The sequence below is a fragment of the Podarcis melisellensis genome (assembly GCF_964234715.1).
Source record: "Podarcis melisellensis genome assembly, chromosome: 6".
NCBI classification, from domain to species: Eukaryota; Metazoa; Chordata; class Lepidosauria; order Squamata; family Lacertidae; genus Podarcis; species Podarcis melisellensis.
In genome coordinates, this window is record NC_138538.1 from 35,424,073 (window position 1) to 35,450,338 (window position 26,266).

The window sequence follows — 26,266 nt, forward strand, 5'->3', positions numbered from 1 at the left end:
AGCAGTATAAAAGGTAAAGGTAAAGGGACCCCTGATCATTAGGTTCAGTCACGGACGACTCTGGGGTTGCAGTATACATATGATCATATAGACATCACTTTCCCCTTAAAATAACTGAAGATCATCGATGCTGTGTGCACGAATGTAGTAGCATCGAGAGCCCGCAAACATTTGGTCCACTAAATCTCAGTCCACCCAATAAGAAGCCAACGAGGGGCAGCCACTCTGCGGCGGGGAGACTCTCCAAAGCAGCCGGGTGGGGGGAAAGGGCGCGCGCAAGAGGGACTCCTCCGAGGTGAGGTGCTAAGGAGTCGCTTTCGCCCCAGAGGCCACTGGGGTGGGGAGGACACCGAAGGACGGGGCTTTGAAGACGCCCGCGAAAGGGAGGCCCTCGCTCGGCTCGGGGCGCCCCGAGAGGATGCTGGAAGCTGGTTGGGGAGGGGGAAGGCGCTCGCTCGGAGATTCCCTGACTTGGCGGCGGAGCTGCAGCCCGAGCCGAGCGGGCGGAGGCGGAGGAGGGGAGCGGAGCCAGGCAGCGCGCCTCCCTCTCCCGCCTCCCCGAGCCCGCGGCGCCCGGCAGCGTCTCCTGCAGCATGTTGGGCAGGGTGCGCTCCGCGATGGCGCAACTCGTCGGGGGCCTGGGGGCCGGAGGAAGCCCCTCGAGCCCGCCGCCCGCCTCGGCCTCCTCCGGCTCGGCGGCGCCGGCGCCTCCGCCCCCTCCGCCGCCCGCTGCCCCCGGGCCCAGCTCCAGCGCCGCCGCCAGCACCGGTCCCTCCCGGGAACCGCCCCGAAGCAGCTTCTCCAGACCGGCTTTCCTACAGCTCACGCCCGAGGAGCTTCTGCGGGCGGATGACCACACGGGCCGAGCCGTCCAGAGCCCCCGCGAGAGCCGCCGCCGCCTGCCTTGGAGCACCGGCTACGCCGAGTAGGAGAGGGCGAGCGAGAGGGGAGGGCAGGCGGGGAGAGGGCTGGGAAGCATACCCCGCCCAGAGATTATTATTTTTAAGTGGGGGTGCGTGCTTGTGGGTCTTGTAGTTATGTCTGTCTCTCCCTCTCTGCCTTCCCCAATCTCGGGCGTGTTGCGGGTGGTAAAGTGACTCTGATCATATTCAGACAACTTTGGGATTGAAAGATAAGGGCTTTCAGCGCCAAGGCGAGCTTACAGTCTGTGTATGGTTCGCAAAGCGAGCCTCCAGCTACAGAGGCAGTCTACCACTGAATACCTGTTGCTGAGCGCATGTTTTTTCTACCACAGTAGGGGCGCACGTGGTGCTTGCGGGCTTCCCGCATGCATCAAGATGGTCCTTGTGGAATACGGATCCAGCACCAGAGCCCCTCTATAATCTACCCTTTAACGTCGAGGTAGATTCCAGCCTTTCTTAATCATTCTAGCCATAGCTCCCTTAGTATGAGGGTGTCGAGAAGGGAGGGTGTATTCACGTGTAGATGAGGTAACGCGATGAGACTCGGGCTCTGGCCTTTCCAATCGGCTGATCAATTGATACTGGCTCTTTCCTCAAACGCGAGCAACCTCACCCCACATCCCCCACTCTTGCGCCGTGGGTCTTCGTGCAGCTGCGCCGCTCACCCTCTTGCAAGTTAGCCTGGCGCGCCCCGCTCTCTGAGGACTTGTGAGCTCAGGTGCGCGGTTAGGTGGAGAAGCCTCGTCGCGTAGCCAGTCAGTTGTCCAAGATGCTTAACTCACCTTGGACGGTCTGAAGATGCTCTGCGGCCGCACATGGAGAAGGCGGGGCGGGGCTACGGGGCTGGGAGTAGTTCTTTAAGCTAACCAAGCCTAGCAGGGTGCTCTGTGTCCGGTTTCGCAGAGGACAATCTTCGTTTGATGGGCAGTGAAGAAGAGAAAGAAGATACAGAGGAGAAGGGAGGGTGTTTGAAGTTGCCCATTCACTGGAGAGTAGACAGAGCAGGCATACAGGTTAGCTCCTCGCAATCTTCCCTGCTGTGCTTAAATTGTAGCAATTATTTTTAAAGTTTGCGTTTAGTTATATGCAACAACACATGCAAATTTTATGCAGTTTTTATCCAGTGTGTTTCTTCTTTTTGGGTGATGTGCAGGAGGGAAAACGTGGAACACTGCCAGTGTATCTATTTTCCCCTTCTGCTGTTAAAGGCATATTGAGACTGTTACCTGTTTACATGCAACCTGATCCTTATGAGGAAGTGAGCTCAGCTGTGTACAGCAGAGCTTTCCAAACTGTGTGTCGCGACACATTAGTGTGTCGGCTGCAATGTGTAAGTGTTGCACAAATTCTCCCACGCTCCTCCCAGGGCTGGAAAGGTGTTAGTTTCACCCCCAGCTTGCTAGTCAAACTGATTAACTGTGTCGTGAAATGATGCCTGTTTAAAAAGTGTGTCGCCAACACGAAAAGTTTGGAAAGCTCTGGTGCACAGTGACATTTTTATGTTTTAGGAACTGTGCATAGGCTTGCTGTGGGAGAATCTGTCTCTCTTGAATGATTTACATTAGGTGCAGCTGAGAGTCCCAGGAAAGGCTTGAGTTCCTTGCCACCTTCTTTAAAGGTATGGTGGGCAGGTGTTGGATTAGTTGCTGGGAGAGGTCAGTGATGCTATCAGACTGAGTCTCCTAACCTTGTTTTCTTCAGAAAGTTTGTAAATGATCATTTCTTGCAACAACACCCACCCACCCAAATTTGTCATTACAAATGGACAGCTCCTGTCTTTTTCTTCAGCTTTGTTCATAATAAATACAATATGGGACAATATAGAAAAGATTAGTATAGCTCGTGAGGGAGGATGACCTTCGAATTCATGAAATATTCCAGATTTTGTCATATACAAGATGATTAAACACTGAAAATCAGGATCTCTCAGGGTCAAGCCATCATGAGTTTAAAAATAAAACTTTCCATGTTCCACAGTCCCCATCAAATTACCATCCCCACTTTGCTACTGTTAAAGGAAAAACAGACATTTTAAATGCAGTCTTGCATTTAATGTTAACCCACTTTTGGCTCTCATGCACACCCACACAAGCAGTTCTCTTGTCCTTGCAGTTGGAAGAAAAAGCTTGAAAATATGGCTAAATGTATTTTTGGAGAGAATCCAGAACATACAAAAATAGCAAACTACTTTAACAGAAAATACACCCTCTGATGTCTGGGGCTTGTGTGGGTGAATTTTTAATTTTTATTCTAAGATCGCTACACATTATTCTGAACAGGTTCCTATGGATAGAAATTCAGCAGCTAAAGCTTTTATGGGGTATAGCGAGATGCAGTGTTTGGAGAAATTGGCATCTAGCTGGTGAAATACAGGAGTTTGGACAGACAAAGGTGCTCATGCTTGTTTTAGCTGGGTCTCTTTTAAAAAAACATATAATTCCTAAGGTTTATATTACAAAACACTGAAATTGCATAAAAGAGAGCTTTTATTCCTCCTCTCTTTATTCTATTTTTATTCCTATATACATTTCACATATCTACATAAAATTATAGTTTCAGTTTCCAGTCAGTTAAATGTTCCACTTTTCGTAAAAGTGGATGACTCCTTGCTGCTCTGTCCCTGACCTTAGCTTGCCTTTGTTTGGCAGGAAAACACATCTTGGTTATAAGAAGGTTACTAGGGCTCAGCCCTGAGATAATGATACAGGTTCTAAAAATAATTATCTAGATAGGGGAGGTGCCCTTTGCTGATCTGGTTTTCTTTTCTTTCTGATCTTATTATTTAGGGAAGGAGAGACCTTGACCATTGTTGTCAATTGAACACTTGGATCTGTTTCCTCTGAAGAAGCTTCATTAAAATTACTGGTTACTCTCAAAGTTGCAGGTTGTGTTTGTGCAGTGAATATTTACTTGGATAAATGCTGCTGAATTCAGTAGGGCTTATTCTTAACTAAGCATGCATAGGATCTCAGCCTGAGGCGTAAGTGCACTTAACTGGAAGGCTGGATTGAAATCTGCTTCAAAATAAAAGTGTTTAAAACAGGGGTATTTGGCTGTAAATGGAAACATACATTTGTAGCTGTGTGGAAACTGTCTGAGCGTTGCCGTTTGCAGGATTTGAAACTTCCTAGATGAATGTGGTATATAAATGTAATTAATAATAATAATAATAATAAACAAAAAAACCACCATCTTCTAACAGTTGCACATACAGTGGTACCTCAGCTTAAGAACTTAATTCGTTCTGGAGGTCCATTCTTAACCTGAAACTGATCTTAACCTGAAGCACCACCTTAGTTAATGGGGCCTCCTGCTGCTGCCGCGCTGCCGGAACACGATTTCTGTTCTCATCCTGAAGCAAAGATCTTAACCTGAGGCACTATTTCTGGGTTAGCGGAGTTTGTAACCTGAAGCGTATGTAACCTGAAGCGTATGTAACCCGAGGTACCACTGTAACTGTTGTACATCGCTTTGAGATGCCTCATGAGAAGCGATTCAGAAATAAAATAAATAAGAAGTAAACAAATAACCAGGACTGACTGCTTGAGGCAGAGGGCAAGGTGGCACATCCCTCCATTCTATGCCCAAAACTGACTGGACTTCAACACTGGCAATGGGATGACTTCCTCCAGGGCACTTGAGGGCAGCAGGCTTGTTTAGGATGTGTGTGATAGGCCTGGGGAACATTTAGGTCTAATGTCAAACAGTGAGGAATAGCCAGAGTGTTCTGGAGGAATAGCTGAGTGTGGGAAGGCTGCCATTGCTGCCCATAGCACCTGCCATCTGGGATTAGTGCCTCTCCCTGCACATAACTGTCCAATGGTGCCATGGCCCTGCTCAAAATGAGCCAACCTAATCCACTAATGCCTGTTTGTTTTACAGTGGTACCTCGGGTTAAGAACTTTGCTTCAGGATGAGAACAGAAATCGTGTGGCAGCGGCAGCAGGAGGCCCCATTAGCTAAAGTGGTTCCTCAGGTTAAGAACAGTTTCAAGTTAAGAACAGACCTCCAGAACAAATTAAGTTCTTAATCCAAGGTATCACTGTACATACTTTCATCATGCATTGCTGGAGAATGTAGAAAGTTAAGGTTCTTTTAAGGGTAGAAATGTACCAAAGGACCACTTCATAGGCAACAAAAGGTAAGAAACACAAATCTGGGTTTGATTCCTGCTTTCTTAAGAATCTTACCCATATAATGAGCATGTTTGTTGCAGTTATGCTTTATCATTTGTAGATGCACATTTCTTTGTAATGTCTGAAGCTGCCCACAAATCTGTGAAGGCTGAGCTAAAACTCAACACACTTGGTTGACATTATTTCTGAGAAGGAATGTAGGTGTGCCATGTAAGCTGCAGTCTTAACTATGGCTACTCAGAAGTACGTCCCATTGAATGCAGTGGGAGCTACTTACAGATAAGTGAGGTCAGGATTGCAGCTGTAGTCTTTATGGGATAACAGTAAATTGAATCACGTGATATGTATAAAATCACAGCACTGCCAAATTTCAAGCAGCCTCTGCAGCAGTTTTTCTTACCATGGGATCAGGGATAATTGTGATTCAGTTCACAATTGGAGGACTTGCTTAATTCCCGCTTTCCCAAAACAAGACATGAACTGAAACAGCCCTCTTTTGAAATTCGCACTTCTCCAAATTTTACTCTGCAAGTTTGTCAGCCAAGTAACGTGTACAAAAATATATATGCTAGTGCAACGTGTGCATAGAAATGCATATATTAGTGAAAAATAACATACAAAAATGCATCATATTAGGAGAAACAGTTTTGCAAGATTTGACGTATTTGCCCATCCCTGCCCTTGACAGTGGCAAACAGCATGGAACCCTCAGGAAAAGCTTTTCACAGCTTGGAAGTGATCTATCTCCATCTTCAGGAGTTCGCTGTCTTGCAGTGGGGCCTGTACCAGCTGGCCCTGCTCCTGCCATTCTGTTCCTGCCCCCTGCTCTCATTGGGGGAAGCTATCCAAATTCATGCAGTATCTCCATGGGCTGGCATCCTAATCACCTCACTGGTATATAATTTCCCAATGTGTGGAGGCAAAGCCAGCCAGGATAGACCCACTCTCCCCCTTACATAATTGAAAAGAACTATTTTTGCCTGATGATTACAGCAGATCCGCAGGCCAGTTGAAAAGTTGACAACCCCACTAGTTGTATGTCACGGACAAGCAGATATATGACAAGTGAGCAGGATTTAGCCTGCAGGCAAAGAACACACCACCAGGATCTGTATGGTGATACCTGGAGCAGGTTCTGTGTGCTCCACTTCCTTCTCATTTTCTGAGGTACTATATATCTTCCAACTCTTCCTTCTGCTTCCTGCCTTTTCAGAAGAGCTTCAGGAGAAGGAGGCATTGTCTTAAAATATATTTAAACAGACAGGCTATGGTCTGAAGGCACATGAAACACAGACAGAGCATCTTTGCTAAAATGGGGGACTGAACTATGTGGGACACCATGTATATTAGTTTGATGGCAGGATCATGTATGATTTTCTTAATTATTTATTTTTGCTTTCTGTGTGTGGTTGTTTATTTGCAGTTTAAAACGATGACACTCCTCCAGTTTGTTTGTACTTCCAGTTCTTTTATGTGTTTAAAATTACATTGTTGCTTCAGAGGCACGTGGAGGGTTTTGCTAACCTCTTGGCTCTGGGAAAGTGTACGTGAGAGGAAGTTTGAGAGTTTTAAAGCTCTCAGACTCTGTTCAACCACACTCCTCAAACGTCAACCCATTTTTGCTCTGCAAACAGAATTTCTGCATGCTCTTGTCCAGGGAACGTTTCCTGTTTCACATTTCTACAACTTCCTCCCACAAAGATGGGTTGTTGTGTTTTTGCAACTGACGTTAGTATTGCCCTCATTTCTGTAGCCAGCACAAGGAAAAACTGAGAGATACCGCTTAACAACTGATGGGAAAGGTGAGGGATGAGGATGGTTGCCATTGGTGGCAATCTCTTCTCTTCCACAGAGGAAGTAAACAACCAAGTGCTCTGAACTGATCCTAGGTTTCCAGAGTGCCTGCAGTAATAAAGAGCGCTCAGGAAACATCAGCCCCAGATCAGAGCTCTTGGCTGCCTACTTTCCCCATGGAGGAGGAAAGAAAACTGCTACCAACAGGTTCTGCCCAAATGGTTTCCCTCACATATTATATTATATTATATTATATTATATTATATTATATTATATTATATTATTTACTGGCCTTCATCAAAAGAGCTCAGGGAGGTTCACAAGGTAAAAATACAGGATAAAAGCACAAATAAGTAGTTGAAACAGAAGCAACAAGACAATAATACGCCCCCCTCCCACAAACACATTTAAATGGCTGTAGAATTTTAATCAGCCAAAGGCCTGATCAAAGAGGAGTGTTCTCACCTGGCACCTAAAATATATATAATGGAGGCACCAGACGAACCTCTCTGGGGAGAGCATTCCAGAAACAGGGTGTCACTGCATAAAAGGCCCATTCTCCAGACTTCATGTGGAGGAGACACACAAAGAAGGGCCTCAGATGATGAACACAAAGTCCAGGACAGTATATATGGGGAGAGATGATCTTTCAGGTATTGCGATCCTGAGCCATCACTAGACTCTGAGCTGTTTTTCTTTCTTCCAAGGACAATGCTGCCACTGATGCTGCTACCAACATTTTTAGTCACAGTGCTGGTGCATGGGCCACTAGAAATGGCTTAGTGGACCTGTTGATGCCCACAGACCACCAGTTCAACAAGCACTAAAGAAACCAGTGAAGTGGGATAAGTGTACACACCACACAATTCCAGGGCCAGGTCTTAGGCAAGGAGGATTGCCCAGTCAGCAGACAGCATACTGTGCAATGTGTGAAGCTGTGACTACCAAATATGCCCTCTTTCAGAATATCTTCCACTTTCCTGCAAGAATTGACATGGCACTAAGTCAAAAAAGCTGTTGTTGTTGTTGTTGTTGTTGTTGTTCTTCTTCTTCTTCTTCTTCTTCTTCTTCTTCTTCTTCTTCTTCTTCTTCTTCTTCTGTGACTACTTGTAGCTTAGTAAGATTGTCTTCCATGAACACAGTCTTAACAGTGAGTCCATAAGTGACTGTAGAGACCAGTTCTGGATCCACACGTCCTTCCATAGTGGGGACACCGGTTTCTGGGCCAGAGTGGGTTTGCCAAATGTGCGTTCCTCTTAGCTCGTTTCTCTTTTTCGCACTGAGTTTGTGCTTCTTCAAAGTCCATGGCACCTTTGGTAAAGGCTGTTCTCTAGTTGGAGCGCTCGCAGGCCAGTGTTTCCCAGTTATCAGTGCTTATGTTACATTTTTTTATATTTGCTTTGAGAGCGCCTTGACGCATGGGAAAAGGAAGTTCACTAATCTAATCAAACACTGCCTGATTGCATCTTTCTTTCTGCCCAGGGTGATAAATGCTGGCAAGAGCCAACACAACGAGGATCAAGCATGCTGTGAGGCAGTGTATGTGGAAAAGAGACGGGCTGTGAGGAACCCAGCCCCCAAGGAAACCTCTGGAGATCTAGAAGGGGTGAGCAACACAATGGCTAGAGTTCCTTCTAAATGTTGGCTCTCAGTCCTATATCTACCTTCTCGATCCTGGTTTGAGGAGAGGAGAAAATGATTTCAGTCACAGCTGATGTATTGACACAAGATGTTTGGAACTTCAGAAGTTCCCTTGAGATTTGTTCCATTCTCCCCTGCAGTATTTATTGTCAATGTTGTTGTAAAAGGAATGAGTGGCACATGAATTTGCCATACGTGCCCTTCAAGCTTTTTTACTCCATAGCCTTTTAAACACAGATCCTTCCCTCTGTTTTTCATCCTCCAGTTGCATTGCAGTAGATCAGGAGACCAGGAAGAGGATGTCACACTGTGATTTAAGTTAACCAGTGGTGCAGAAGGAGCTGAATGTTGCTTCAACAATTAAAGTTTATGGAATCGTGTAATGTTACTACCTCATTTATTTTGGTTTTTAACATGTGTTTTGTTTCCTTCGGCTCTTCGGGGCAATTCTCTCTTATATTTGATTTGATTTGTACCTCATTCCCTGCAGGGCACCAAAGGCCTGACTTTTTACTACTGGGGCTTGTTTGATGGGCATGCTGGAAGCGGAGCTGCAGTCATGGCATCCAAGCTGCTTCACTTCCAAATCCGTGACCAACTCCGAGACTTGGTGGACATCTTGCAAGACTCATCCCTTCCTCCAATCTGCCTAGAAGATGGTCCCAGGACAGTTCTAGGAGAACCAAACAGGGTTCCTCTGGCTGAGGAAGATGCTGAGGTCCCAAACAATGTCCTGCCACGCTTCCATATGGAAAAGGCCGTTTCCCATGAGAGTTTGGTGGTGGGAGCTATTGAGAATGCATTCAAGCAGATGGTGAGTGTGCTAGGAAAAAATGGGGGGTATGCTGAAGAAGAAGGTCTGATTCAATGCTATAAAAACATTTTAAAATATTTTACTGGACAGAAGTGGAGTGCAATACATAGAAAACTGAGTTTGCACATGGGAGATTCCAGGTAAAGAATTCTGTTTGACTTTGAAACTGACCAAGTGACCTTGGGTGAATTATTCACTCCTGAATTTTCCTAAATCTCAGATTTAAATTAGAAAAGTATAGCTCTGATACCCAGCTGGAATCATTTGAGGTCACAAATGAAAGAAACCTAAATTAATTGTTTTGTGTGTTTTTTTTAAAAAAAAAAAACAAAACATTTTTGAGGAGCCCACACAGTGACAGACATGGCATAAAGTGCAAGCTGCAGACAGTTCTTGGATCTGGGATGTGTTCCGTTCCTGCCTGGCTGTCCTCCATCCAGAATGTGGATTCACTTCCTTTTGCAGCCAAGATGCTGACCGGGCAACCCATGACTATTTTGGTCTGACAGGGTATTTGCTTACCCAGCTTTCAGATCATGAGTCTGCTCTGCTTGGCTGTTCCTCTGCAGCTCAGCCTTATGAAGTTCAGGCCCCCAGGCTCAGTTGCTGCAGCACAGGAAGTAACAGAGTCAGAAGCTGCATACACTATAAGCATATAATTTTTCATGGCTTCCCACATGACAAACTGGGTGTAGGTGTGGGGCCTGAGAAGTCGAATAGTGATCCCCAGACCTTCAGTGCACAGAGTAAATGTGCTGTTGCTACTGTTTCACCTCCACTTTTAAAATAAGTTAGCAATAGAAGCATGTAAATCTGCACTATAGAGATAATTTGTCCATCAGTGTTGTCTACACTGTCTGGTAGCAGCTTTCCAGGGTTTCAGACGTGGTACATTCTGGGTCCTACCTTGAGATGCCAGGAATTGAACATGGGACCTTCAGCATGAAAAACAGATGTTCTATCAATGAGCTACAGCCCTTTCACAAATGCCTTTAAAAATATTTACAAGTCTCTCCACCACATTCCTTTCTACCTTGCTGTAATAATTAATCATGTAAACACTATTGTTTCTTTAAATAGTCATTGTAAACAATACCTGCAGGATAGCTCAGCTGGTAGAGTATCAGACTCCTAATCTTAGGGTTTTGGGTTCAAGCCCCGTGTAGGGTAAAAAGATTCCTGCATTGCAGGGGATCATACTAGATGACTCTTGTGGTCCCTTACAATGCTACAGTTCTTTGATTCTAATAATGAGGAAGTGAATAGCCCTACTGAACTGAGTGTGTGTGTGTGTGTGTGTCTGTGTGTGTGTGTATTCCCTGATCCTATCTTGGGGAAGTGCCCAGTGCATTCTGGGATTGATGTGTGGGCAGAAACTTCCTCAACAATGCTCACACACCATGATATTGTCATCTTGTGATGAGAAGCCACCACACACAAACAAATTGCATCATTGGAACAGCACACAGTCCTTTGCAAGATTGCATATTAAAGCCATGCAAACTCAGATAAGGGAGCTACTTCAGGAGAGGATGGATGCACTGTTGCTGAAAAGCAAATATGTTCTGCTGGATTCCTAACTGCCGGTAACCTTGGGAGCAAAGGGAAGGGAAGTTTCTACAGATTTTTGTTGAATTCATGGGGAAGGAGGAGGAGGAGGAGGACAGGTTTAACCCTTCCTCTTAATGTATTGCAGTCCCAATCTCATTCCTTTTCCTTTCTGTGGCAGCTTTTTTTTTTTTTTTTTAAATGAATGTTAATTATTTGCATGCAATTAAAATCCTAGCTTGGTCTAAATTGGAAGAGGAAGGGAAGGACTAAAGGTCTAAAACAGATTAGGAAAAATAGGCATTGATTGCTTTTAAAAACAGATTAGGAGTTGATGTGGTTCCATTAGTAAAATAAGGAATGAGTCTGAGGGTTCTGCTGTTCTTCTTGACCCAAGAGGAAACCAAATGCTGTGAAGCCAATTTCAGAGATTTAGTAAGTTTAAAAGATAACCTCAAGTGAGTAGATCCATACACCAGAGTATAGAAACATCAATATTATTATGTCAAGTATGTATTTATCTGCAAATGCTTCCCCATTCCTACTTAGGTAAGTGGGGATTGGAAAAATGTCTGCATTTTTAAAGGGAAATGCTTCAATTTATACACACCCTTTAGAACAGAAGCAATACATGTCTATTTTGTTCTGGACTGAGGTATATGCACTTCCCAAGAAACATGCTGGAAGTGCAGGTACCTATGTGGGAAGCTATTTGCGAGAGCGACAAAGTGGTGAGTGGGTAAAGAATGAATCACTCTCTGCTCCTGATTGCTGCTTCCCCCACATGGCTTTTCCACATCTTAAAACAGATCATTGGGCTTCCTACCACTGCATGCATTTACACTTTGTGTAACATTTGGACCCAATTGCAAAAAATCTTGTAAGGAGCAGCTTGTATTGGCAGGGCACTGGGAGCTACCAGAGCTTTGATGTTAAATCATTGAAGCAGCTTGGGTGATTGCTGTAAAAGATAGTCCTACTTCAGGGATGGAGGACCTGTGCTTGGGTTTTGTTGTTGTACCACATCAGCATGAGCTGCCATGGACCAATGGCCAAGGCCAGTGGGATTTTGGAGTCCAACAACATCTGGAGAGCCAAAGGTTTCCCCATCCCTGTCCACCTTGATGTATGTGCTTCCTGTCTTGTTGTGCTGCACCTCTCTTCAGAGAGCTGCCTTCCACAGTGAGTCTTTTCTTCTGTCTCCCCAGGACATTCAGATCGAGCAGGAACGGGTGGCTCGGCATGCAGCAGGAGGCTGCTGTGCCCTGGCTGTGGTTTATCTCCTGGGGAAGTTCTACGTGGCCAATGCAGGTGACAGTAGGTAGGAGAGAGACGAGGGTGGGAAAGGCTACTCTGCTGCTTGCTGGGTCGTGGCAGCCCAAGCCATGTTACCAGGAGAAGAATAAGATTCATTGACTGCCTAGTGGGAATGAACCGAAGTCTTTCCCAGTCATAGTTGCGAGTTGGTCATGGAATGGAATGTCCTCATGTAAGCAAGTGAGCTTGGAAAGGTCATATGAGAGCCCAGGAGAAATATGTCTTTCAGGAGTGTTAGAGAGAAAGCCACTTACCCACCAAAGTCTAAGTAGATCTAGAAATATGTGCCCCTCCATGTGCTTGCCTATGCCCTATGGTGGAGGCAGTAAACCACCAGGGAGGTATACATAGGGTGACACTAGGAAAGGAATAATATTCCCTGGCCTTTACGTAGTCATTATCTGAGTTACCGAACCACTTTGATGCCCAAAGGTGTTTGTACAACCCCCACCAAGCACCTGCATTTTTTTTAAAAAAGATAATGTTGTTTTTCAAAAACTTAGCTTTTTAAAAATCATATATTGCCTGGTTGCTCCCATTAGTACCCAGCTGCTGATACTGTGAGGCCAGAGGTCCCATTTGGACCAGCCCATATCATTTTTTAAAAAAAGATTGGCCACACCAACTTTTACACTTTGAGCACACCCATTTTCACAAGTTGCCCTGGAAGGATGGACCATGAGTCAATGAAGCCTCAGTCTGGAAAAGGCTGTTCATCCTTTATATACATAATGGAGGTGGGGGAACAAAATTGGAACTGCCAGCCCGGCTTGTGCTCTGTGTTTTCAGCAGGTATAATAGCATTAGGCTAACAAGTGTTTCCCCATTTTCCTCCCCACACATGCAGGCTTTACTGTACAAGGGAAAGGGGGGAAGGGGTGCTGTGTCTTAGGCGTGGAAAAATCAATGTTTGTTGATGCGTTCCAAAAAAATGTTTTTACTGCTTGTCTCTTTACCTTGGCCTTGTAGCAGCAATTTTAAAATAAATCTCTCTTTGATAATCAGGACATTCATCTAGTACTAATGCCAAATATGAAAACAGCTATATTTCAATGAGTAACTGTTTTCTTTATTTTTAACCAAAACTCTTTAGTAAACGTTGAAAATAAATGAAAGCATTTTGAGAGTACCAGTATCTGACAGATGCTTTTCATAGATTTAAAACAAAAAACTAGTATCTGATATTTTTCGGCCAACCCCCCCCCCCCCCGGATTGTTGAAATCCTGCTCAAAATGCCCTTCTTTCACCTTTGGGTTGCTGACACCCTTGTATCTCAGGTCTTATTGATTTTAGCATGTGAAGAGGGAAAGACAATATTAGAGGAGTCACCTCTCCCCGCCCCCTTTAAGGCCATGCTGTACCTTTTTTGCATTTTCTGAGTCTTTTTATAGTCTCCTTTCAACCCTAATCAGTATGAGGAATAGGCTTTAGTGTGCAGCAACCATTCTGTTATGTAGATTCCATCCTGATGAATGTGGGTGTGTTTTGAAACTGTTTTTGTCAATCCGTGGTCACTTTGGTAGGAAATTAGGTTAGAGAACAGGAAATCAGGAGGTTTGCTGATGGTACCTATAAACTGCAAGGAAGCCATTCTCAAAGTCATAACCAGCTTGGATGCATGGTCTGTGTGTGAGTGTAATCAGCGAGATATTGTATTGTAATCCAAGTGTGGAGTTGTCTGGGTATATCTACGTTACAAACTTTCATTGGCAGTATACCAGTTTAATAGAATCCTGGGAACGCAGTTTGGAGAAGGTTGTGATGATTCTCCAATAGAGATTCTTAGCTCTTCTTCATCACTGAACTGTAGTTTAGGGAGAATAACCCCCATCATTCACAGGAAAAGGGTTCCATGAGTAGAATAGGCAGTGAGGCTGCAATAGTGGCCCTACTCCCAACACTGCGAGTATTCCCGGAACCAGCCCCAACATCTAGGCACTGGTGGGAATGTCTGAAGAGGAGGAGCCTATGCGCATAGAGTTCCATCTGCATAGGCTTCCACATGATCTGGAACCACAATTGTGTAGCACCCCCAATTTCATGGAAGCCAATGTGCACACATTTTCCTTTCAGGGGCATGGCAAAGATACCATACAACATTGGGACAACAGTAAATAATGCATAAAGTAGGCTAAGGAATAGTTGCTAGGCCACTTTTAGACTATAGAGCAGTGTAGATGTCTCCAGTTAATCCATAGTTGATACAGTGTCCATGGTTACAATTGTTGTTAGTGATTCATTTCTAAACGTGGAATACCATTACTTTCTTGGTGCGTCATCTTTAACTTTTTTCTCATCAAATGTCTTTTTGTTGCCTTAAGAACCTTTGGAATATAGATGAATGAAAGTGAAACAAGGATGCCAATTAGGGCAAGGGCTCCCAAACAAGGGGAAATGATTGCAGGTTGTTGTTGTTGTTGTTGTTGTTGAGTTGACAAGTATTGGTTTTGTTTTCCCCACTGAGTCTTCTGCTTGTTCTGTTCCTCATTCTGATTTCTCTGTCGGTCTTCTTTGTGGTTTTGCATGAAAAACAGAGATGCTACCCTCTGCTCTGTGCATGTTGAAAAAAAACCAAGTAGGAAACAATGAATGGATAAAAAGATAGGAAGGGCAAATTTGTTGGTAATGTTTCCCATGCATCAGTCGGGAGCTCTGGGCACGTGTCTGTGGCACATCCTCTCTATCACTGTTGCAGACAAATGGAAGTTTTTCATCAAACCAGAATAATTATTTAAATATGTCATAGTCCATTCTTTAGTGCAGCAGAACCGGGATCCTGATGCAAGACTTAGACAAAATTAGAACTGCCACTTCCAGCAAACCTGGAGGCTTTGGGAGTTAAGCACAGTTGCTGCCTACCATTGCAGTTCAGTTGAATTTTGTGTCTTCTTTTGTTCATAAAATCTTTTTTGTTTGAAAACAGCAGCACTTCTCTTGCTCAGTCTCAGTACGTTAGCAATCAATAGTGTTGGCTGGAGTGAGTATTGTGCATATTCAAATTTATGTATTGAACACTTTGTATCTTATGATGGTTACCCATTATGTTGGCCATGCTTCTCTTCTCATGATCACCTTCCATTCTTTCTGCTCTGTTTTCTAGATTGATTTTTCCTAATGCTCTGCTTCCTTTCATCATGTGTTTGTGTTGTCCAATGTCCCACTGTTCAGGGCTGGCCCACCCATGAGACAGGGTGAGGCAACCACCTTGGGCAGCAGGATCCACAGGGGCAGTGGGCCTTGGAGGGCTAAATCGGCCAGGAACCTACTGGAGTTAGGCTAACATGCCAAGAACATCCCAGGCCTTCCAGTCAACCGGGGACTTCCGCCCCGGACTACAGACAAGCTCTGCAGAGCCTGCTGATCGGAGTTGTACTCCAAAATATCTGGAAGGCATCAGGGTTGGGAAGGCTCTAACCCATTTTACAGAGAGGTTTTTTTGAAGTGGGAGACGAATCCCAAATACCTATGCCTGCAACTTTCAGTACAGATAGAGAATTACTGGTACTGGGCTGAAATGTGACACTTGTGTTCAGATCTCTTCTGCATGGACCTCACTGAATGGCCTTGTGTAAGACAAGGCCTCTAGATTTAACCTTCCTTATGAAATAAGGAGCTACAGTAATCCTTAGAACACAGCAGGAATGAATTCTGCCTCTTTAGATTGAAAGGGGTGCTGCGAGCTAGAGGATTCTCTCTTCCTCCAATTGTGGTAGCGCAATTGACAGGAGGCTATCAGGGAGACTTTGACTGATAGGTCTCTGAGCTCCATGATGCAATTGCAAATGCCTCATAAGATGGCATTTTGGGAAAAGGAATCTGTGGGAGAGGGAGCCTCTTTAGGCTACTTAATGTGTGGCAATGCATTGCATTTATCAACTGCCTAGACCATTTTCTCGTGCCACACTTCATGCTTATTCTTCTCCCCTAACCACCTGCACAGTAATCACCTTTCTGTATAGAAAATAAGCATACGCAAAGTGGACCTTAGCTAACACTGCTGCTTCCCTTTGCCCGCGGATGTCCTTTCTGCTTTCCCTTCCTATACTGTCTCTTTCTCTCACATGCTCTCTAATGTCCTCATTCCATGTTTCATTGCAGGGCCATTATCATCCGTAATGGGGAAATCATTCCAATGTCCAGGGAGTTTACTCCAGAGACAGAGAGGCAAAGGCTGCAGTTTTTAGTAAGAATTAACTTTTTTTTCCCCCTATCTGATTTACTTTAACCCACTGCCCAACACTTAGCACTATCAACCAAACCCACCCAGGAATAAACGTGAGAATGTGTTTCAGTACGAACAATGTCTTCAAGTGCCCCAACAGCTCACCAATAAATGTATGTCTAAACCTACATACTTACAGTGTTATGTACATGTACAGCCTAACAAACCTCAAAATACTGTTTTGTAGTAATTGAAAATACTATTTTGTAGTACAAAATTATAAATGGAAATTTAATTTGAAAAACAGAATAGCAAAACATCATCCACTCAGGAACCAGTACTGATAATGGAAGCTGTACTGCAATTATTGATGGAGGCGGGTATTAATTACCCTGCCTTGTGCTGAATATTCAGAACTCCAGTGCTTGGAGGTCAAGGACATTAAAAATAGTGCTAAAAATGAAAAGCAACCTGCGTGAACAGGATTGATGTTTTAACTGATCTAGCAATAAACCTTTGGAGGTGGCAGATATTGTAGCTGATAAACATTCAGTCTCTTCCTTCCATATTTCCAGGCTCTCTTAGTGAAGGTACAATAAAGAGAGGACCCAGCCTAGATGTGGTGTTAATTGCGTCCATCCACATAACGTGTGTTTTCCATCCACTGCCATGGTGCTAAAGAAAATGCACCACAAACTGCTCTTTGCATCAGGAGGGAAGCAATGGAGACTTTCCCTCCAGAGCATATAGCAGCTTTGAGAGACAGTTAGTCTTGGGACCATCGCAGGCAGGTGGTGGTGGTGATGAGGGTTAAACTCTTCCTGCTCACCGCGTGTGGTCATGATGCTGCTCAGGCTTCCCTGTGGCTGCTGTTTTACTAATGTGTGTGTGAATTGCATTTATTTAACTCTAACGTCATGCCTAGTTTGGTCCAGAGGCTCTGGTGGTGCTGGGCTCCTGCCTTTCTGCTTCCAAAATGCTCTTGAGCACTGCACAATGAAAAGTAATACAGGCCCTGCTCACTTCCACCCTTTCACTTTGCTCCCCCTGCTGACCCCCGGATTCTAGAGGCTTGCAAGGTAAGGTTCACACACACACACACACACACAGAGAGAGAGAGAGAGAGAGAGAGAGAGAGAGAGAGAGAGCTCTTTCCCCTAGAAGAGGAAGGAGCTGCCAGGGTTTTGTTAAAATTATTTGCATATTGCATGAGTTCTGCCCTAAGGCAGAGGAGGGGAAAGAATCCCTGGGAAACACAGTGAGAGTGTCCAAAATGCAAGCAAGCAAGCAGAGGTGCTGCTGGCAATGCTTCCTGGCTCACAGTGGACCTCCTTGGCAAGACACCAGGTGGAATCTTATCTGCTGTTCTATATCCAAACAGCTTCCATGTCTTGGAAGGGAGGAAATTGCACCGAGTAATGGATCCTCTTCACTGGCTGCGATAAAGAAACTGAGCACTCAGAAAACCAATCTTACACTTCCCCCGTGGGCTTGAGCCGTTTGCTTTGAGCCAAAGCCCTTTTATAGCTTAAGCCCTTTTCTGTAAGTAGTGCCAGAGCAACGATCCTTTACACTGGGCCAGTGTGATCTGAAATGCCCCACTTAAATCATTGCAAGAGGGAAACCTGATGTATATAATCTTCTGTAGTTTTGCTTTTGTACCATAAAAATAGAATTTGTTCTGCCCGTTTCCTCTTTTCTCTGGATTAGTTACACTCAAAATACACAAGGGGGTGAGTAAAGGGAGATTCACTGCATAATTTGCTGCCCGTTTGAATCCTGGGCCCCATTCTTGCGAGGTTTACCAGGTATGCTGAATGTAGATACTGCCTTCTGGGCTTTTGTTGCTGGCTCTTTGGCTGAGGGTTTGCTTGTTGAGTAATGGCCTCTTTTTAAAGACGTTGGCAAGTCATGGAAATCACAGTGCCAGCTCTGAAAATTAAATCCTGATTAGGGCAGCAGTGCCAGGAGGACAAAGAAAGCCCTTTTCCTTTGCAGGATGAAAAGGCAACCAATCTCAAAGCCACCTTTAATTTCCTCTGAATGTATGTGTGGAAGAGAATGAATTGCTGTAGTAGGAGCATCTAACCTGGTATCAAAATGGGATTCTGACATCTCCAGACATAGCATAGGATTCAGTCTGTATAGGTTTTAGTCTATCAGGTTCTCCCCCGTTTGCACAGAAATAGGATAGATTGTCTAGAGTAATGGAAAATTATTGCCTATTCAGCCAAACTTTGGTGCTTGCACACTCACTGAGATTGGTGCATTAGCCTCCCTTAAATATCTCTTAAATAATTTCAGCTTCTGTTTTCACTTTTGGATGTTTTTTGTGCCTGGAAGCTTTTTCTGCACGAGACTCAGTCTTGTTAATTCATGCTTCATCTAGCAATTAGGTAGCTGCTTCATTAAAACCACTTCAACCAAATCCTTTGCAAGTCACAAAGGTCTAGTTGCTCTCTGCTGAGTGGTTTTTTATTAACCAAATGTGACTTTATAAGGTTTTTCAAAACATTTGTGGCTTGGGGGAGATCATTGTTAATTCTGCCATGAGCAGAAGATGCAAATGTGCCCTCAGGAGTCAACTGTAGTACTGAAAAGAAAGTTTTGGCTCCAAACAAGATGAGATATTAATCAAGACTGGGCCTTGTGTTTTTTTCTTTATTGTATAATAGCTCCAGGAATAGGGATCCTGATATGATATGTTGGGCAGAGTGGGGATTTAACCCGTGTTCCTGATCTAGATTGCCTGCCCCTTGGAGCTGCTATTTGCTCAAGCAGTAAAACTGTCACTATTGCCAATTTCTAGGGCAAATAATTAAGCTGCTTAAAATTGTGGCTGATCTTTCAATGTGGCAGCACCTACACTTTTGAACTCCTTGCCTATTGACCCTCACAATACCATTTTAGATGCCTACCAAGAACTTTTTCAGTTCAACAAGCCATCATTCCTGACCACTGGTCCTTTTAGCTAGGGATGATGGGAGCTGTAGTCCCAAAACATCTGGAGGGCCGAGTTTGCCTATGCCTGTCCTAGATGCTCAATCTGTGTGTGAGAGCGGGGATGGATAGGTGTGCGTTGGAGAGGAGGGGATGGCAGGATCTGCACTTTCAAAGATGTTCCCCAAATTACCTTCTCTGTAAGTGTAAGAGATTCAAGCATACAAACATATATCTGAAGGAAAGCATGGGGAACAAATCATAGAAGAGTTTGTGAATGCTCAGTGCGCCCCCCTGAGGGTTCTTTGAGATCTGGGACTTAAAGATTTCTGTTGTTTGGGTGGAGAAGATCCAGGCAGTGTTCATCACTAAACTTGCTCTTCCTTTCCTCTCCCAGGGCTTTTTGAGACCTGAGCTGCTGGGGAATGAGTTCACTCACCTCGAGTTCCCTCGAAGAATCCAGCATAAGGAAGTGGGGAAAAAGATGCTGTACAGGGACCAAAACATGAATGGCTGGTAACTCTTTTCATCTGATCTAGATTACACTGATTGCCAGAATCAATCAGAAATGCAAGACGAAGGAACTCGGTGTTCTAGTGACAGCTAGTTACATCACCACTGCCCTACTCTGCTGGACTAGAAAAGTCTCTAATTCTCCCTTTTTTTCTTTTTGCCGTGTTACTAAAGCCGAAGACCGACAATGAAGGCATTTTTTAAAAAGGGAGTTTATTTTGGTATTATAGAGGAGTATGATGTGCACACTCATATGGCTATTGCTTCTGCTAAAGAGTTTCTGCAGATTTTTGTATGGCTTAAGTAATCCTGCTTGGTCAAAGATAACAGTGGGAGAAAAGCATATATTTTGTGGGTGTTTGTGAAAATCCATGCCTGTACACTCAGGGAAATTACCTAAGTGGAATGGTTCTGACCTGAGCTTGTTGCTTGCTTGACATTGGGATGAGGATATTCAGTTGTGCTTTTCATAGCAGCCAGAGCTCAGTGGTAGAGCATATGCTTTGCATGTAAAAGGTCCCAGATTCAATCCCCAACATCGCCTGGTAGGGCTGAGACAGACTGTTGTCCGAAAACCTGGAGAGCTGTTGCCACGCAATAGCAACAGTACTGAGCTCGATGGACCAGTGGTCTTACTAGGGTAGCTTCCTATTCTAACTTTCATCTGCACTGCAACACATTTTGTGTGGTTTCTTTTTCTAACCAGGGCATATAAAAGGATAGAAGAAGATGACCTGAAGTTTCCACTTGTTTACGGAGAGGGTAAAAAGGTGAGGCACTGAGTGCATTTGAAAATCGTTGGAGAAGTGGAGAGAATTTTCATTAAACGAGCATGAGGATTCGGAGTAGACCTAATAATATAGGTTGATGTATGCAATATTGGTGTCAGAAGCACACTTTGGCTTTGACAGAGACGGCTCATTAGTAAGTCTGCACTGAGCAATTTTGTATGATACCTACCTGCTTGTTCCCCCACTCCATAGGACACAATGTATGTTATGTTTAAAAAATTTAAACCATCTTTCATCCTGATGGGTTCTAGGGTGAATACACAGCAATACAATATAATTCAGTGCCCTATAAAATAAGAGAAAGCATAAAAGCACTTCATACAACACTAAAAACAGAATGGCAACACATAATAAAACTAGAAAGCGAACAAAGCCCATAAAACCAATTTAAAGCAAGGAAGCAAGGAATGTCTTGGCCTGGTGCTGAAAAGATTGCGGGAAAGTGTTCTGAAGTCAGGGCACCACCACAGAAATGGACCTCTCTTTTGTACATGCATAGTTCATCAATTGATGACACCCAGGGAAAGGCTTAATCTGTAGATCTTAATGCATAGCCAGGCTGGTATGGGAGGAGGCATGTGGCATGCTCAAAAATTGAGTCATCTCTTTTAATTGAGATCTATATTATGGCCGACTGCCTCTGATCCTTCTTTCCATACTTATGAACCTGGGACCTTCTGCATGCAAGGCAAGCCAGAGTGCTAGGAGCCTATCCGAGTTGCACAGATGCTCATTATGTTTCTATCCTATTAAGAGACTTTCCCCCCTTACGTTTCCTCCTAGGCTCGAATGATGGCAACTATTGGGGTGACGCGGGGTTTGGGTGATCATGATCTCAAGGTGTACAGCTCCAACATCCACATCAAACCTTTCTTATCCTGCACCCCAGAGGTGAGTTCATCAGAGCTAAGATTCTACTTCCTGGAATTACAGCTGCTCAGTAACAGCATATATTTATTTTTCATCAAATATTCCAAAACTCAAAGTTTTCTTGGGCGGGGGGTGTTCCTGGAGCTTTTTGATCATCCTTAGCTCTCCAAACCAAGTTTGGCTGCTGGCAAGATGCTTCTTTCTGTCACACTCCATTCTGATTTGCAGGATTGTCACACACACCTCCAGCATGCACACACACACACACGCACTCCACTCATGTGTCCAGCCTGTATAACACACACACATCCACACAGGTGGTGCTTCTAATTCAGGCTTGAGTGTTTAGACTGGGGTCTTGTCCACCACCATCAATAAATCTATACAGTAGTCCCTTTAGGACACTGGAGGGAGGGCTCACAAGGGATCAAATTCTGAGGCAGAATAATTCTGGTAAACAGTGGGTAAGATTGGTGTAGATGCAGAAGACAAGAGCTAGGCTTCAAGACAACATCAACAATTTATTTATATGCTGCCCATCTGACTGGGTTGCCCCAGCAACTCTGGGCGGCTTTCAACAAATAAAAACATCAAACATAATAAAACATCAAACATTTAAAATTTCCCTATACAGGGCTGCCTTAAGATGTCTTCTAAAACCAGATAGTTGTTTATTTCCTTGATATCTGATGGGAGGGTGTTCCACAGGGCGGGCACCACTACTGAGAAGGTCCTTAGCTTGGTTCCCTGTAACTTCACTTCCCATAATGAGGGAACCACCAGAAGACCCTCGGAGCTGGACCTCAGTGTCCAGGATAATTCTACTGGGTAGCTATAGTGCTGCTGTTCCAAGATTCCTGTGCACACTTATGAATGAGGTGTCTAAGTGCAGAATTTTTCCTCACCTCTGGGGAGTGAGAGGACTCAGAAAGTGCTTCTCCTTGAGGAAAAGCATTTGCAGAGCCTTGCCACCAGAGCAGTGAGGCTGCATCCCTTACGTTTCTCTGCAGGTTCGTGTTTATGACCTCACACAGTATGAGCACTGCCCTGACGACGTGCTGGTGCTGGGCACAGATGGCCTCTGGGATGTCACCAATGACCGAGAGGTTGCCAATGTGGTATTTGATGTCCTAATGGGTTATGAGCCCAATGACCCTTGCAGGTGAGTGGGGCAAGGTTTTGCACCTGTGTGCTGAGGAATACTTACACCAGAGTGGTTGAGCAGAGACTTTATTTCCTAAGATTCCGAGGTCCATTGTTTGCTCTCAGTCTGAGGTTGGTTTATTCTCTTACCTCTTTTCTATTCTGGGACATGAATGCCTTTTGTTTCTCTTACCTTCAAGTCCCCTGGTGGTGTTAGGTCTTAGGGGCAAATTACGTGTTTGTTGTTCATGTGTGTCTGTGTAATGAAGCACCAATTTCTTGGAAATTAAAAGCAGCCTTAAGAGGTTGCAATTTTGAGTGGTAGGTGCGGGGAGAAGGTTTCTTAACCTTTTAAACTGGCAGCTGTTTTTCCATTCAAAATCCCATTTTTATGCTAGAGGTTCCTGCCCACTCTTTTGCTCAAAATTTCATCTTCCCAAAATTTGCTTCCTTTTTTTTAAGATGGAACTTCATTACATACATTTGAATATAATCAACCAACCATTTGCACTTTACTGTTTTTAAACATGGGTGGGGAACCTTTTCTGCCCAATGGGCCCAATCCTTGTATCCCCACCCACTACCAGGCCAAATCTGAAAGGTGAGTGAGAGTGAATGAATGACTGGCCTACAATTTCCTAATTAGTTGCACAGGGAATGAAGTGGGATGAGATCGTTATTGTGAACACCATTCACACTTAAAAGAAGTACAATTATTTTTTTTTTTAAATAACTGTACTCTACCATGTCTCTTGCATTGTGGGTGTGCATTCTGATGGGCTGGTTCTGTTTCCCAGGTACACAATGGTGGCCCAGGAGTTGGTGGTGAGGTCCAGAGGGGTTCTGAAGGAACGTGGCTGGAGGCTGGCCAATGACAAGCTGGGCTCTGGAGATGATATCTCTGTCTTTGTTATTCCCCTTGGTGGTCCAGGAAACTACACCTGAACCTCAGGTTCCAGGGACACAGGGGTCATGATTCTAGACTTTACAAAGGAGAAGAAAAGCCGAGGGAAAGAACCACCATCTTGCAGCAGAACTGGAGGCTGTAGATTCTCCCTACACCTGGAACATTCATAATGCTGGAGTCTTCCGAAGAGGATTGGGGGTGGGGGAATGTATGACTGCACCTTGGGTTCTTGTCCCACTCTGTCTCAGCTTTCTAGGTTCCAGCTAGGGACACAAAGACGTAGCCCTGGTCCACACTTCTGTTAACGGCAAGAAAGTCAAGGCAGAATCGTTCTTCTCAGGATTTACACCCATCAGCCCTGGAGACCTGTAGGAAATCTTGCATTCCAAGGGCTGTATTAAATTTGAGCTTTCGGTCACATGGAAATGTCCTCTAAATTGGGTAGCAGGGAGTCTCCCTGCAGTGTTAGCCATTTTGTGTGTTCTTATTCTGTCTGTCCCGTGGTTGCAAAGGGGCAGCTGAATTTTGCTTTGTCAGATGCCAAGGACACCTCATCGTCATGACAGTTGTGCCTAATTGCCTAGAACATCCCTTCCTTCCCTTCTTGCTAAAGGGAGCACCAAGTAAGTACGGCTGATTGGTTTGTTACCATTCCCCTGGCTTGCCATAAGGCGGCCCCTGAAGCTTTCACTCCAAACCACTTGTTGCGTAGTATGGGGGGACGCATCCATAGGGGTTTCTTACACTAATCCTGGATATTGCTGTAACTCGGCCAAGTTGGTTGGTTCTTCATGAATGCATCTCCAAATGGCAATGAAGGAAAGGTGCGAATATATTCCTGCCGTAGAAAATGTCCCTGGGGGGAAATCAGCTGTGCCTCACTTTCACCAGATGGGGGTGCACTTAGAAGAACAGACAGAAAAAAAGTGACTGTGTTGAGACATCTCTAGTTGGTTTAACAACTGACCCTTAAATAACAAGATACAAAAATCTACTGCAGCATAGGGAGTTACCCCATCCCAGACTTACGCCCCAGAGAGGTCACTTTGGTGCTGCAAACGCAGCAGAAACATAGAAGACAGCAATTTCTACAAAGGGAAGAACTGTAGAACGGTCTGTACTTCTGGTCTGTTCACCTTCCATGAAAAGTAATGTACTTCTTCTTGAGTTGAAGTTCTACCTCTGAAGCCCGAAGCATTGAGTTCTTTGTTCAATGAATAAGAAGCCTTCAAAATTTGTGATGGGGAAGAAATGGATTCATTTTTTTTCATGGAACTGTCGTTTTCCACTAGCTGTGCTCTGCAAAAGCAAGACCATCCCTGGCCGGGGGAACTTGCACCTTAAATTTGCCCTTGTACTCTATCTAGCTGTACGTTAACTGAGTTTTAAGAAGAAATTAATTTCAGGCTTCACAAAAATACCTGCCACCTCCTAAGCGCAGACAATATACAGTGGGACTTATTTCTGAGCAGACACGTGCAGGATCTTTCTGTTGGGCTGCAGCCCTATGCACAATTACTTAGAAGTAAGCCCCTTGGAACTCAGCGGGACTTTTGAGTAAATGTGCTGTTATACAGTTTCTATTATGTAAAGGCAGATCCTGGAAGGTTGGATCTCTTTGTAGAGTGTGGCATTAGTACCTGAGAAAAGATTAAAGAACCAACTGAAAAACTGCAACTATTAAGTTGCCATCGTTAAGTAAAAGCTGGCTAAGGCTCTTTCTTGCTGGAAAGCATTTTGGTATTGCCTGATTGTGTGCTGTCACTTTCTGGTGATTGTGATGTATACCTTGTCACCAGTGAGAGATGAGTAAATAGAACGCTTCTCTTGGGAACCAGAGGGGAGGAGTGGGTTTTTAATTCAATAAGAAGTTGCATCCAGATTGTATGCTAAAGAATCATAGGGTTGGAAGGGACCATGAGGTAATTCAACCCTCAGCAGCGCAGGAACATGCCTCTGTCTCTTACCAGGACTGAACCTGCAACCTTGGTGCTATCAGCACCACACTATAACCGACTGAGCTATCCAGCTGATATATCCTGCTTCAAGCATTCAACAGATTTGGCAAGGAATGTGTATATTTCGTAAAGTATTAGTTGAGTACTATAGCCCTCTTTACGCGGGTGGCACTGTGGTCTAAACCACTGAGCATCTTTGCCTTGGTGATCAGAAGGTTGGGGTTCAAATCCTCGTGACTGAGTGAGCTCCCATTGCTCTGTCCCAGCTCCTGCCAACCTAGCAGTTCGAAAGCACGCCATTGCAGGTAGATAAATAGGTACCGCTGTGGTGGGAAAGTAAACAGCATTTCTGTGCACTCTGGCTTCCATCACGGTGTTCCGTTGTGCCAAAAGTGGTTTAGTCATGCTGGCCACATGACCTGGAAAGCTGTCTGCGGACAAACGCCAGCTCCCTTGGCCTGAAAGTGAGATGAGCACCACACCCCATAGTCACCTTTGACTGGACTTAACCATCCAGGGGTCCTTTACCTTACTTTTTTACTTGTACACAGAGGGCAAGCAAAGTGAATGGGGCTGTGGAGCCATGTGTTTGGCCCCCAAACCCCACATTCATTCATTCTCCTATTATTATTCCACTGCTGTGCTGAGCCCAATATCTACACCTATCTATATAGATATATCTGTATCTTCTCTGTATGTGAGGGCTTCCCATGGAGTTGGAACTCTTGAGTGCTCAGGGTTCTAAATCATGTGAGGATCCTCCACACAGCGAATAGGTTAGAACAGTGATGTGGCCCTGCAGCCTAAC

At 44.5% G+C, this 26,266-nt stretch overlaps 1 protein-coding gene across 3 annotated transcripts; it reads left to right on the forward strand.

Annotated features, from left to right (window-relative positions):
- Positions 1-384: 384 nt before the first annotated feature.
- PPM1J (protein phosphatase, Mg2+/Mn2+ dependent 1J) lies at positions 385-25,204 on the forward strand. 3 transcript variants are annotated; one of them, XR_014169575.1, is made up of 11 exons: positions 385-925; positions 8,336-8,459; positions 8,985-9,308; positions 12,065-12,177; positions 16,273-16,357; positions 19,674-19,792; positions 20,496-20,559; positions 21,364-21,471; positions 22,461-22,612; positions 23,391-25,063; positions 25,094-25,204. XR_014169575.1 is itself a non-coding variant. In XM_081916401.1 (10 exons), the coding sequence occupies exons 1-10, from the start codon at positions 594-596 to the stop codon at positions 23,536-23,538; spliced, it is 1,569 nt and encodes a 522-aa protein (XP_081772527.1). In that variant the 5' UTR covers positions 385-593; the 3' UTR covers positions 23,539-25,204. The 3 variants fall into 3 exon arrangements, 1 of the variants encoding a protein (XP_081772527.1); XR_014169576.1 differs by having other exon boundaries at positions 23,391-23,894; positions 23,970-25,204; XM_081916401.1 differs by having other exon boundaries at positions 23,391-25,204.
- Positions 25,205-26,266: the final 1,062 nt, after the last annotated feature.

Excerpts from the sequence above, each read along its gene's own strand:
- PPM1J (XM_081916401.1), top strand. The coding sequence starts at position 594 with ATGTTGGGCAGGGTGCGCTCCGCGATGGCGCAACTCGTCGGGGGCCTG. Across the intron at positions 12,178-16,272 it reads GCCAATGCAGGTGACAGTAG|GGCCATTATCATCCGTAATG; the intron begins GTAGGAGAGAGA and ends GTTTCATTGCAG. Across the intron at positions 16,358-19,673 it reads GGCAAAGGCTGCAGTTTTTA|GGCTTTTTGAGACCTGAGCT; the intron begins GTAAGAATTAAC and ends TTCCTCTCCCAG.